General features: G+C 46.1%; 1 protein-coding gene across 1 annotated transcript in view; it reads left to right on the forward strand.

The window, feature by feature from the left end:
* The window catches only part of CHMP4B (charged multivesicular body protein 4B), a 269,231-nt gene that overhangs the window by 79,975 nt on the left and 176,683 nt on the right, over positions 1-12,573 (forward strand). The window contains exon 2 of the mRNA XM_069243935.1: positions 626-803. Coding sequence (XP_069100036.1) covers positions 626-803 — 178 coding nt within the window. The remainder of the gene's footprint in view (positions 1-625; positions 804-12,573) is intronic.

A 12,573-nucleotide genomic window follows, 5' to 3' on the forward strand; every position in this document is an offset into this window, starting at 1 on the left:
CATAGAAATATTTTTCTTAATTTTAAATTTCTCCCAATTAAAATAGACTGTAATTTTCAGTTATAGATATGACACAGTGTCTGTTGGCCGCTGGGAGCAAGAAGGCAGCTGTTTGTAAATGCATCACTTTAAAATGGGAGAAAATTAAAATTAGTTAATTTAATCATTAAGGAAACTTTTCAATTTACCGTTCTCCCATTTAAAAGCATTTAGAAACATAACTGTGTCCTCACGATCCAATATTGAGTTGACAGGGACTTTATTCAAGTGTTAAGTACCTCAATGTGACAGTTCTTCACCTTTGTGCCCCAGCCTGAGTCATAAATCTGACTGAGCACTGCTCATTATCGCGCAGTCTGCTATAATGTAAAATTAACACAGCCTCAACTTTAAAAGGAAAAAGTGACCTTGTTCTTATTTAAACTCAAGGCTGATAGCTACTCAGTCTGTGACCTACTGGTAGCTCGGTATGGACTGGAGGTAGGCACCTGGTATAGAGCGTTTGGTGTTGAGTTGCTGACTGAGGTGGAGCTCTGGTGCAGATTGTTTCCTAGGAATATTTTACATGTGTAAACATGACAAATCTTTAATCAAAAGTATTTCCTTTTCATTTGATTTTGTTCAGCTGCCCTTCAAGCACTGAAGAGAAAGAAGAGGTATGAAAAACAACTTGCACAGATAGATGGCACACTTTCAACAATCGAGTTCCAGAGGGAAGCACTTGAAAATGCCAACACTAACACTGAAGTGCTGAAGAACATGGGATTCGCTGCCAAGGCCATGAAAGCTGCTCATGATAACATGTAAGCAATTATTTTATTCTTACAGCACAAATACGTTATTCCAAATTGAAGTCAGGAAGTTAATTCATCCAATATTAAAGTGCATTATTTAGAAGTCTTCCACATTGTTTTAGCTTTCAGTGTTGTTCAACTGGCTTACCTGCAGCACAATATCTATTTGATCAATACAATCTGAGAGAGAGAGATTGGCAGATATAACTTGTTGATGTTTCAAACCCCGAATGTAACTAAAAATGTCCAATGATTTTTCTGGCAACGTTTGTGTGCACGGATCGTCATTTTAAACGAAGTCCATTGTAATTTTCCTTTGAACACTCCAGCCAGTGTTGGGTCAATCAATTTTCCACTGCTTTCTGTCATAATATTTAATGGCGCTATCCGCATCATAATATCTAGTGAAAATGAGGAACATTGCACAGATGGAGGTCCATAGTTGATCATTGAAGTATGGTTCCTGGGTGATTATAAATAGTTAGACCTAGTGTGGACTTATTGAGAGAACAACAGTTGTTTAAGGGCAGAAGCCTCACCCTCAATAGGCAGCATGCTTCATCATAGGGCTCCTCTTCCCGTTGGTGGAAATGACCACAAATGTGAGCGTCTACCCTGAACACACAGGGGAGCTCGTGAGGGTGGAAAACAAGAAATCCAATCTTGTGGACCTGGGGATTTTCATAATCTGGTGTGGGGTTAAGGTATAGAAGTGCAGAGAGGTGATCTGTTAAAACTACCTCCTGAAGGATCTGAAAATATTTTATTAAGGTCCCCAGTGGGTAGAATTAAATATTTTGGGGAATTATTAAACTCTTAAAGGGCAGGTTGACATTTGTCAGCTCTATTGACCGTCCTAAATTAGAACCTATTGGCTTTCTTGAGGACCAGCCCTCTCTAATTTGTTCACCATTGAAAGTGTTTATAAAATATTTTTAAAAAGGAGGCATACATACAAAACCTAGTTCTCCATACATTTTCTTGTGGTTTTCAGTAATTTATGCATCTGCTAGTAATAGAATGAATAGATATTCAATAATGAGGTCATTGTTAATAATTGGAATTGATAGGTGTCAGTGGCACAGTCTCCTTGCAAACCCACATGCGACAAAATGTGTGTTCACACTATGCATATAAATAAATATTGATCCTAAGGGGGGATCTAGCTTACACTCGCTGATCAGTGATGGTGCCTCCACTCTTTGGATCCTAATAGAAATTGTCACACTATGCAGATTAAAACGTTTTCAAATTATGCTATGTTACTTTTAGATCATAAAGTCAAGTGGTAAATTTAGACACGCAGTTCTTCCTTTTTAAAAACGTTTTATTTAATTTTTTACAATTCAAAGTGTAATAGTTCTGTGCGAGACATATAATATCCCCCATACATTTCCTTCTGTTAAGAAATAAGTAAGCAGTTACCGGTGTGCGATACAACAGGTGCGTCAGGATTGGCAACAAATTATGCCGTCCAATACGATAACACAGTGAAGTTACCAAGTCATATACTCAAGTTGTAGATGTTCTGAGATAAGCTTAGCTGGCTGTCTCGACCATCTCAGAACACCGGGCTACAGCACATCAGTCCTCTGCATCAGTGTTGACGTCTGAGTCCGAGGCATCATCATTTGTAAAGCGCTATAGCAGTTGATTCCATGCCATCAAGTATGCCGCTGCCCCGTCATCCGTACGGGCCAAACGCATATGCTTTTCCTCTGCCACTCCTCACTCCAGAAGATCCTGAAGCCAGTGATCAACCAGAGGCCTCCTGAAGCTCATCCATTCTGTGGCCACCATTTGTTTAGCCAGTGTGAGGGCCAATTGCACAAGTTTGTGGGTAATCTTCCACCCTTTTGGTTTAGTTACCACTCCCAGTAAGTAGGCCAGTGGGGTGTGAGAAAGTAGCCTCTTTCTAGCCTTGTTACCCCACTTTTGGCCTGTTTGTGAGTATATGTCAGGGTGTTTTCACTGTCTCACTGGGATCCTGCTAGCCAGGGCCCAGTGTTCATAGTGAAAACCCTGTGTTGTAAGTGTGGTTGTTATGTGTCACTGGGATCCTGCTAACCAGGACCCCAGTGCTCATAAGTTTGTGGCCTATATGTATGTGTTCCCTGTGTGATGCCTAACTGTCTCACTGAGGCTCTGCTAACCAGAACCTCAGTGGTTATGCTCTCTCTGCTTTCCAAATTGTCACTAACAGGCTAGTGACCAATTTCACCAATTCACATTGGCATACTGTAACACCCTTATAATTCCCTAGTATATGGTACTGAGGTACCCAGGGTATTGGGGTTCCAGGAGATCCCTATGGGCTGCAGCATTTCTTTTGCCACCCATAGGGAGAACTGACTATTCTTACACAGACCTGCCAGTGCAGCCTGAGTGAAATAACGTCCACTGTATTTCACAGCCATTTACCACTGCGCTTAAGTAACTTATAAGTCACCTGTATGTCTAACCTTCACCTGGTGAAGGTTGGGTGCTAAGTTACTTAGTGTGTGGACACCCTGGCACTAGCCAAGGTGCCCCCACATAGTTCAGGGCAAATTCCCCGGACCTTGTGAGTGCGGGGACACCATTACACGAGTGCACCATACATAGGTCACTACCTATGTATAGCGTCACAATGGTAACGCCGAACATGGCCATGTAACATGTCTAAGATCATGGAATTGTCAGGGTCTCTAGCACAGAACCCGGGTTCTGCCAAACTGCCTTTTCAGGGTTTGCACTGCAGCTGCTGCTGCTGCCAACCCCTCAGACAGGTTTCTGCCCCCCTGGGGTCCATGCAACACTGGCCCAGGAAGGCAGAACAAAGGATTTCCTCTGAGAGAGGGTGTGACACCCTCTCCCTTTGGAAATAGGTGTAAAGGCTGGGGAGGAGTAGCCTCCCCCAGCCTCTGGAAATGCTTTGATGGGCACAGATGGTGCCCATCTCTGCATAAGCCAGTCTACACCGGTTCAGGGATCCCCCCAGCCCTGCTCTGGCGCGAAACTGGACAAAAGAAAGGGGAGTGACCACTCTCCTGACCTGCACCTCCCAGGGGAGGTGCCCAAAAATCCTGGACTGCTCTGAGTGGCCAGTGCCATCAGATGATGTCAGAGACTCCTTCTGATAGGCTCTTACCTTTCTTACTAGCCTATCCTCCTTCCTAGGTAGCCAAACCTCCTTTTCTGGCTATTTAGGGTCCCTGCTTTGGGGAATTCTTCAGATAACGAATGCAAGTGCTCATCAGAGTTCCTCTGCATCTCTCTCTTCACCTTCTGCCAAAGGATCGACTGCTGACTGCTCAGGATGCCTGAAAAACCGCAACAAAGTAGCAAAGACGACTACTGCAACCTTGTATCGCTTCATCCTGCTGGCTTTCTCGACTGTTTCCTGGTGGTGCATGCTCTGGGGGTAGCCTGCCTCCTTCTTGCACCAGGAGCTCTGAAGAAATCTCCTGTGGGTCGACGGAATCTTCCCCCTGCAACCGCAGGCAACAAAAGACTGCATTACCGGTCCTCTGGGTCCCCTCTCAGCACGACAAGCATGGTCCCTGGAACTCAGCAACTCTGTCCAAGTGACTCCCACAGTCCAGTGACTCTTCAGTCCAAGTTTGGTGAAGGTAGGTCCTTGCCTCCCTACGCCAGACTGCATTGCTGAGTACCGCGTGATTTGCAGCTGCTACGGCTCCTGTGCACTCTTCCAGGATTTCCTTTGTGCACAGCCAAGCCTGGGTCCCCGACACTCTAACCTGCAGTGCATAACCTTCTGAGTTGTCCTCCGGCGTCGTGGCACTCCCTTTTCTGACTTCGGGTGGACTCCGCTTCACTCCTCTTCCAAGTGCCTGTTCCGGTACTTCTGCGGGTGCTGCCTGCTTCTGTGAGGGCTCCCTGACTTGCTGGGTGCCCCCTCTGTCTCCTCATCCAAGTGGCGACATCCTGGTCCCTCCTGGGCCACAGCAGCATCCAGAAAACCCTAACCGCGACCCTTGCAGCTAGCAAGGCTTGTTTGCGGTCTTTCTGCGTGGGAACACCTCTGCAAGCTTCTTCACGACGTGGGACATCCATCCTCCAAAGGGGAAGTTCCTAGTCCTCTTCGTTCTTGCAGAAACCATAGCTTCTTCCATCCGGTGGCAGCTTCTTTACACCCTCAGCTGGCATTTCCTGGGCATCAGCCCACTCTCGACATTGTCGCGACTCTTGGACTTGGTCCCCTTGTTTCACAGGTACTCAGGTCCGGAAATCCACTGTTGTTGCTTTGCTGGTGTTGGTCTTCCTTGCAGAAACCCCCTATCACAACTTCTGTGCTCTCTGGGGGTTATAGGTGCACTTTACACCTACTTTTCAGGGTCTTGGGGTGGGCTATTGTTCTAACCCTCAATGTTGTCTTACAGTCCCAGCGACCCTCTACAAGCTCACATAGGTTTGGGGTCCATTCGTGGTTCGCATTGCACTTTTGGAGTATATGGTTTATGTTGCCCCTATACCTATGTGCTCCTATTGCAATCTACTGTAACTTTACACTGCTTGCATTACTTCCTTTTACTATTACTGAATATTTTTTGTATTGTGTACCTATATCTTGTGTATATTTGGCATCCTCATATTGAGGGTACTCACTGAGATACTTTTGGCATATTGTCATAAAAATAAAGTACCTTTATTTTTAGTATATCTGTGTATTGTGTTTTCTTATGATATTGTGCATATGACACCAGTGGTATAGCAGGAGCTTTGCATGTCTCCTAGTTCAGCCTAAGCTGCTCTGCTATAGCTACCTTCTATCAGCCTAAGCTGCTAGAAACACCTCTTCTACACTAATACGGGATAACTGGACCTGGTACAGAGTGTAAGTACCCCTTGGTACCCACTACAAGCGAGGCCAGCCTCCTACATGGGGTCCGAGCATCTTCCTCACCCCAGCGCTTGCACCCAGCCCTTCTAGTGGGATCTATCTTGTTCAGGTTGCGTGGTATCACATATGTATGATGAACAGGATTAAAATGTAAGAGCTTGAATCTGTTATTGAATGAGACAGTATCTACCAACGATAATGCTTTAGCCCAGTCGGTGTCCGATATTGAGTCCTCCAGGTCCCGCTCCCAGGCTTGAAATGCCACACAGGGTTTTTATCATCATGTCCCCCCGAAGCACCTTTTAGACTAGGGTAATTAAATGCTTCCCCTCTCCACAGTGAATCAGTCCTCCCAGTACCACCGACACCTGCGGGCCTGCTGGGAAATCACACCACCTCTTCTGCACCCCACTGTCCAGTTTAGCTTAGTGCACAAAATTACCCAGACCCAGTTCAAACATAACCTGTGCTTCCTGGAATGAAAGAAAGAGCTCCCCAAGGTACAGGTCTCCTGCCACCATGCAGCCCCCGCTCTCCATTGCTCCATAGGCATGTGATCCTCTCTTGCTTTGAATAGGGCTAATTCCCATAATTTCAGCTCCCTGTCAAATGGGGCACGACGGAGCACCCGCTTGACTACCTGTCGTGGAGATATGAACCCTATATCGAACCGCTTGGTTCGAGCGACCACTGCTCATGAGAATCCTGGCGAGTGTGTCAGCGTCAAGCAGCCCCTCAAAATTGCTTCTCCTAGTCTACATCTCAACTAGGCACTTCACAGCATGCTGAACATGTGCCGCATAATAATCCAGCCTAATATCTGGGACAGCCAATCTGCTGTCCTCTAGGTCCTGCTGAAGTGTGAACAGAGCCACTCTACTGCAACGCCAACCAGGGAAATCAACAAGCTATCCAGTCAAGCGAGTAACCGAGAATTCAGTGGAAACGAGTTCTGGACCAGATATAGACAGCGAAGGAGGGACACCATCTTTACGACTGCAGCTCTACCCATTACCAACAGTGTCAACCTATTCCAGAAAAGGACAGAGTGTTCCAGACCCACTATCACCCTCTCCACATTAAGGGACCTCTGCGCTGCTTCAGTGTGAGTAACTCAAATATGGAAACAGGGGTGTGGAATTTATTAAAATATCTACTTGTCCAGGGGACAGGTTGCTTCTCAAATCTACTTGTCCTGTAAAAAGATCTACTTGTCCCTTTTGTGCCATGTAGTGTGGCAACAAATTATGGCAGCAATCTCATTATGTAAGAGCTCTGATAATAGCCTCTCTGAATATGCCAGGGCTACTACCATAGTAGGGCTTGAATACTTGCAGTTTCAATACCTACTGTAGCAATTTCCTTATTTTGCCACCTTTCTGCAGATCTGCATACTGGGGCTGGAGGAAGCAGTAAGCAATAGTTCCAGGGCTGGAATGCCTTTGAGTCTGCAAACCTACTAACCTGCATGTTTTAAAGATTTTCACCAGCTTCTCTCTATTATTTTCCCATAATAAGAAAGGTTGGACATTTACTCCTGACAATGGCAGAATTAGAACTTCTTTCAGGGTTGGGAAGAAAGTGGCCGGAAGGAAAATGAACTTGCAAATGCTCAATAGATTTTCACATGAGCAAATCTACACATGCGTATTTACCCATGCTAAAATACAGTTCACAAATATTTTATAGGGGTACGACATATACTATGGGTGCACTTTTGTGACTTTCTTTAAGAATTTGGGGCCACATGTAGGTAGGTTCAGATTTGCGACCCGTAAATTGCGAGTCAGAGCGACTCGCAATTTGCAAGTCACAAATCCGAAAGTAGGATGGTGTCCCTGACACCATCTGTGATTCGCAAGGGCTTCGCAAATGCCCACCTAGTGAATAATCATGAGGTGGGTCGCAATTTGCGACCCCCTTGTGAATAGCTGCCCTCACAGCGAAGGTGGCCTGCTGGAGACAGCAGACCACCATGTCTGTGACTGCTTCCTTAAAGGAAAACAAGATGAATTACAAAAACGAAAAATGAAATGTTTTCGTTTCATTTTTTCAGAGCAGGCAGTGGTCCACAGGATTACTGCCTGCTCTGAAAAAATGTTTACAGTGACATTCACAATGGGGAAGGGGTCTCATGGGGACCCCTTCCCTTTTGCGAAAGTGTTAGCACCCATTTGAAATGGGTGCAAACTGCGATTGGTTTGCGCCGCATTCGCGGTCACAAAACAATGCTACATTGCACTGCGAGTCGCAATTAGGAAGGGAACACCCCTTCCTAATTGCGAGTCGCAAACCCATTTTTCGATTTGGTACCAGGTTAGTGAATTGCAAAACTGGGTTTGGGCATCGCAATGTTCTTTTTGCACGTCGCAAACAGCGAAAGTCGCTGTTTGCGACATGCAAAAATCTACCTACATGTGGGTCTTGGTCCCTAATTAGGTCTGGTGTTAACAAAGACATTTTGTTTTTATTAAACTTCTATTTCTCTCTCTTTGGTCTGGCTTTACTGTGAGTGATCGCATTCTGCTCTTCCACAAGGAGCATATTGGCACACAAAGTAGTTTTGTTCAGTGTCAGGAACTACAGTGGCAATCAGTGACGTAACGAAACTGGAGTGTGCCCCTTTACAAAGAACATGGAGGAGCCCCCTCTCCAGACTCGCTCAGGGCAGGTGCTGTGCTGAAGGGGCCCCCTGGAGGGCGGCTGTGGGGCTTTTGTTATGCCACTGGTGGCAACGTGTGCTTTTAGAGTTCAAAAACATTTTTTTTTTTTTTGCCAGTGTTTGTTACAATGTTGAGGGCCTGGTTGCTCCCACAACAATAAAGTGTTACAAAAGCCATGTCAAAACAAGACACGCATTGATGAAACTAAAAGACTTATAAAAATATGTCAGACCAGTTGGCTTTGTCAGTGTTTGTTTATTTTCATGCTTCCCATATTAGTGTTGAAAATGGTTACACTGATTTTCCATTAGAAATATTTTTGGGAAATACTAGCATGCATCAACACATTTTACTAAATGACACTTCATTTGCATCTAATCAGAGAGCATTCTGGGAGCATTATACTTAGCCTCATAGCCTAAACTTTTCAAACATGTGTATACACGTGTTTTTTTTTTGTTGTTGTACTGGAACCAACGTCAGTAGTGAAGTGTGACCTTAAAACTTTTATTTACAGCACTCACCCTAATAATGAAGTATTTCAAATAATGAACCATAAATACAAGTTCGAACAGTATTATCTTTCAGAAACACATTACCTCAACTGCAGAGAGTTCCACTCTCTGTAAACAGGCAGCCAAAGGGTTTGTGCTGCAGAGGGTTGGGCCTACTTGTCCCAAGGACAAAGTAAACATAAAAACTTGTTGCCCTTGACCCCAAACAAGATGCATCGGGCGATAGGAATTCCACATCCCTGTCGAAAGCCCTCCAGCTAGGAAATAGAGGTGACTTTATTAGGAATCATAACAGTATGGGAACCGGTGTTCTGAGGTATACCAACGCATCGTCCGCATATAGCGAAGTCTGCAAAAAGCAGGATTACATGGATGGAGCCTCCCACTTGAATTCCCCAGTCATCCGTTTCCCCCCACGAAGCAGCAGAGCCAAGGGCTCTATCGCCAAGTCGAAAAGGAGCAGCAATAGAGGGCACCCCTGTCTGGTTCCCCTACCCACCACCCAGGTTTCTGACAACTCACTGCCCACTCAGACATGAACAGTGGGCTCAGTGTAGAGGAATCACACCCACATGCAAAATTTTGGTCCAAACCCCATCCCCAGCAGCACGGCCATCAGATATCTCCACTCTAACCATATTGAAGGCCTCTTCCGGGTCTAACGATACTAATGCCAACTCCTGTGCTGTGCCCATTGTTTCATGTAGAACATGCATCAAACGTCGCAAGTTGAGAATAGTGCTACGAGCCGACATAAAACTGCAATGGTTCCTATGGAACAGGCTTTAAATAACCCTGCGCGCTCTAGTAGCTAGTATTTTGCATATAATTTTACCATTACTATTCAGCATCGTAAGTGCCCTGTAGGAGGAGGGATCCCTTTGGTCACCCCCTCGGCTTAGGCATGAGACAGATAATACCCTGTTGCATTGACTGTGGTAGGATGCCCGTCTCACGTGCCTCCATGACGACCTCTAATAACTTCTCCCGAAGAAGAGCGGAATAAAGACCCACCCCGGTTGTAGATTTATGTAGAGCGGCTACAGCTGCTCCCACCTCCTCCAGCGTTGTGGTCTTCTAGTTCCCGAATGCTTTCTGGACCCAATGCTTACTGGAAGAAGCTTCAACCTCTGTAGGAACCCCTGTATATCCTCATCTGAGCCCAAGGTGCCAACCCGAGAGACTGTGCGTAAATGTTCGACCAATACTGCCAAAATATCCTGCTGGCTCGTGACCAATACTCCTGCCTCATTCCTAATATGTAATATGGGGGAAACCCCACTTCACATTTGAGTATCCATGCAGTCTGCCTGACTTGTTCCCCTTTCTGTGCAGTCTCTGGCGATAAGTCCTGAGTGTTAGTTTGTGAAGTGTCTCACAACTCTGCTCACTGCCATGCTTAGTTGAAGGTGTTCCCTGCATGCCTCAGCAGAGAGTGATTTAAGCCTCTGCACATCTGCCAATTGCCCCTCCAACTCCTTTAGGTTACACTCCAGCCATCTACGGACCCCACATATAGTTCCCAGACATGTCCCTCATGCCACCACTTTCAAGTGCCCTAGTGTCCATGGTTTCCCAGTTCATCTCCAAGTAATTTGTCATTGAGGTAGCCAGCGCCCCACGGCAAGTAGCATCCATCAAAAGATCATGTGGTATACTCTTTAACACCTTATCACACCTCCTCTCATTCCCCAATGCAATCTCGGAAGCACTGGGGAGTGATTGGAGAGGAACCTCCCCAAATGTGTTACCTCTACCATCTGAGCAGTCCAGGTCCCCGAGTAGAAAGCGATATAAGCGACTACATGTGTTGTGCGTTTTCGAGTGACAAGTGTACTCCCTGCCCTCGGGGTACAGTCCCCTCCAACCGTCCAAAAGCCCTAGTATATTCATAACTGAGGCAAGAGAACTCACCATCAGTGGCTTAGTGCCCTGTCTTGTGGGGAGAAGGGTGACGATCCCTTTCCCCGTCCATAATGCAGTTGAAGTCTCCCGCCCAAATGATGGGAGACCCCATGCCAATTTCTCTCACATCCAGAATATTATAAAAACAGTCATCATTGTTGGGTGCATAAGTATTTAGGGTAGTAATGGGTTCCCCATCCAGTGTACCCTGGAGGAGCAGATACCGTCCCTCTACATCCGTCTCACTATAGGTGTGCTTAAATGGGACGCCCAGCGCCACCCACACAGCAATGCCCCATGCATAAGAGTATGACGCGGAGAACAATTGACCCTGCCACTTCTTAGCGAGTTTCTAGTATTCATTGTCCATTAAGTGTGTTTCTTCTAAACAGGTGATCTGTATCTTATGTCTTAGAAGGAATGCATGTACCCTGTAATGTGTAGAATAATTAATTAGCCCCTTTACGTTCCACGTTCACATATTTATGTGCTTAGCCATGTAATCGTTGCACACCCCTCTCCACCTGCAGTCCTCTCCCCACATCTAACTGTGCATGTGGGTAAAGTCTCTGCAGACCCATCCCTAAATTCAATGCATCTCTTTGCACTGTAATAAAAACTGAACAATCCTCCTCCCAGGACATTAATAGCTAGGATAATCATCCAACAACCCGCCTCCCCCATTGAGGAAGAGAAAAACAAGTAAAACATTTAGCATGTCAAAATTACACAGTAGGAATTCCCCCCCAACCACCATTCCTTCCCCGGAGAAACAGTATAAAAGGAAAAACAACACATACTGCAAATCCACATACACATATGCTGCCAAGACCTGAAGCCTAACCCCTAGAACAAGGCCTACCGCCATGGTGGAGTTAGCAACCCTCCCCCTGTAGATAATAGGTACTGTGTCTGCACTTCAGTCTTTATGTACTCTATAATAGAAGAGAACTGCAGCACCTAGTGCGATCCAAAGAACCTTTTAATGCATGCCCCACTGCAGGGCCTCGTCTATTGCCCACAGCAGCCTCCTCAAGGGTACATTCTCACCCGCACCCCCCCCCCCCCCCCCACAATTTAAATCATTCAGAATGTACAGACAGTTACCGTAATGATTCATCCTGGGAGAGACGAAAAGCTTTCCTGCGTCCATCCCCGATTCCGGCTCCTTCATTTGTTTATCTAAAGCTGACATTGAATTGACGGTGACTGCTGCCATTGTGACATCCTTCTGTATCTCAATACTGGAGGAACCTTCCCCCTCAGGCCCCAATGAAGTATGCGCCCCTGCAGAGTCATGCAATCTCCATTTTGTACTGCAGGATCCTCTTGTGTTCTCTGGCCCGGACTGGGCCTGACCTGGCCTGCTGGTTCTTACTTTGTCCCACATCTTGAGCCAGCGCCAAACATCCAGGTGATCAGTGAAATGGCACTTACCCCCAGAAATGACCCTCAGGTATGCCGGGTATAACAGCATAGACCGCACACCCATAGATCGGAGTTTGGCCTTCACCTCCAGGACGTTCTTGCTAGAGTTATACATTTTGTTAGTATAATTCGGATTGATAGAAATCTTGAGATTTTCAAAAACTGCATTGTTGGTTTCCCGGGCTGCCCTTAGGATGCAGTCTTGATCCCTATAATTCAGAATTTGAACTATAATGGCCTGGGTTGGTGCCCCAGGCTTCGGAGGGGCCACTAGCACCCATGAACTTGGTGGACAGTCCCGCTGGGGTAAATACGTCCCTGATCCAGTGCTCCACGAAGGCCTCCTCAGAGCCACCCTCCGCTCTCTCTGGGAACCCATGGAGGTGAAAATTATTCTGCTGTGATCTACCTTCAGCATCCTCGAC

Source organism: Pleurodeles waltl, chromosome 7 (genome assembly GCF_031143425.1).
Source record: "Pleurodeles waltl isolate 20211129_DDA chromosome 7, aPleWal1.hap1.20221129, whole genome shotgun sequence".
Taxonomy (NCBI): domain Eukaryota; kingdom Metazoa; phylum Chordata; class Amphibia; order Caudata; family Salamandridae; genus Pleurodeles; species Pleurodeles waltl.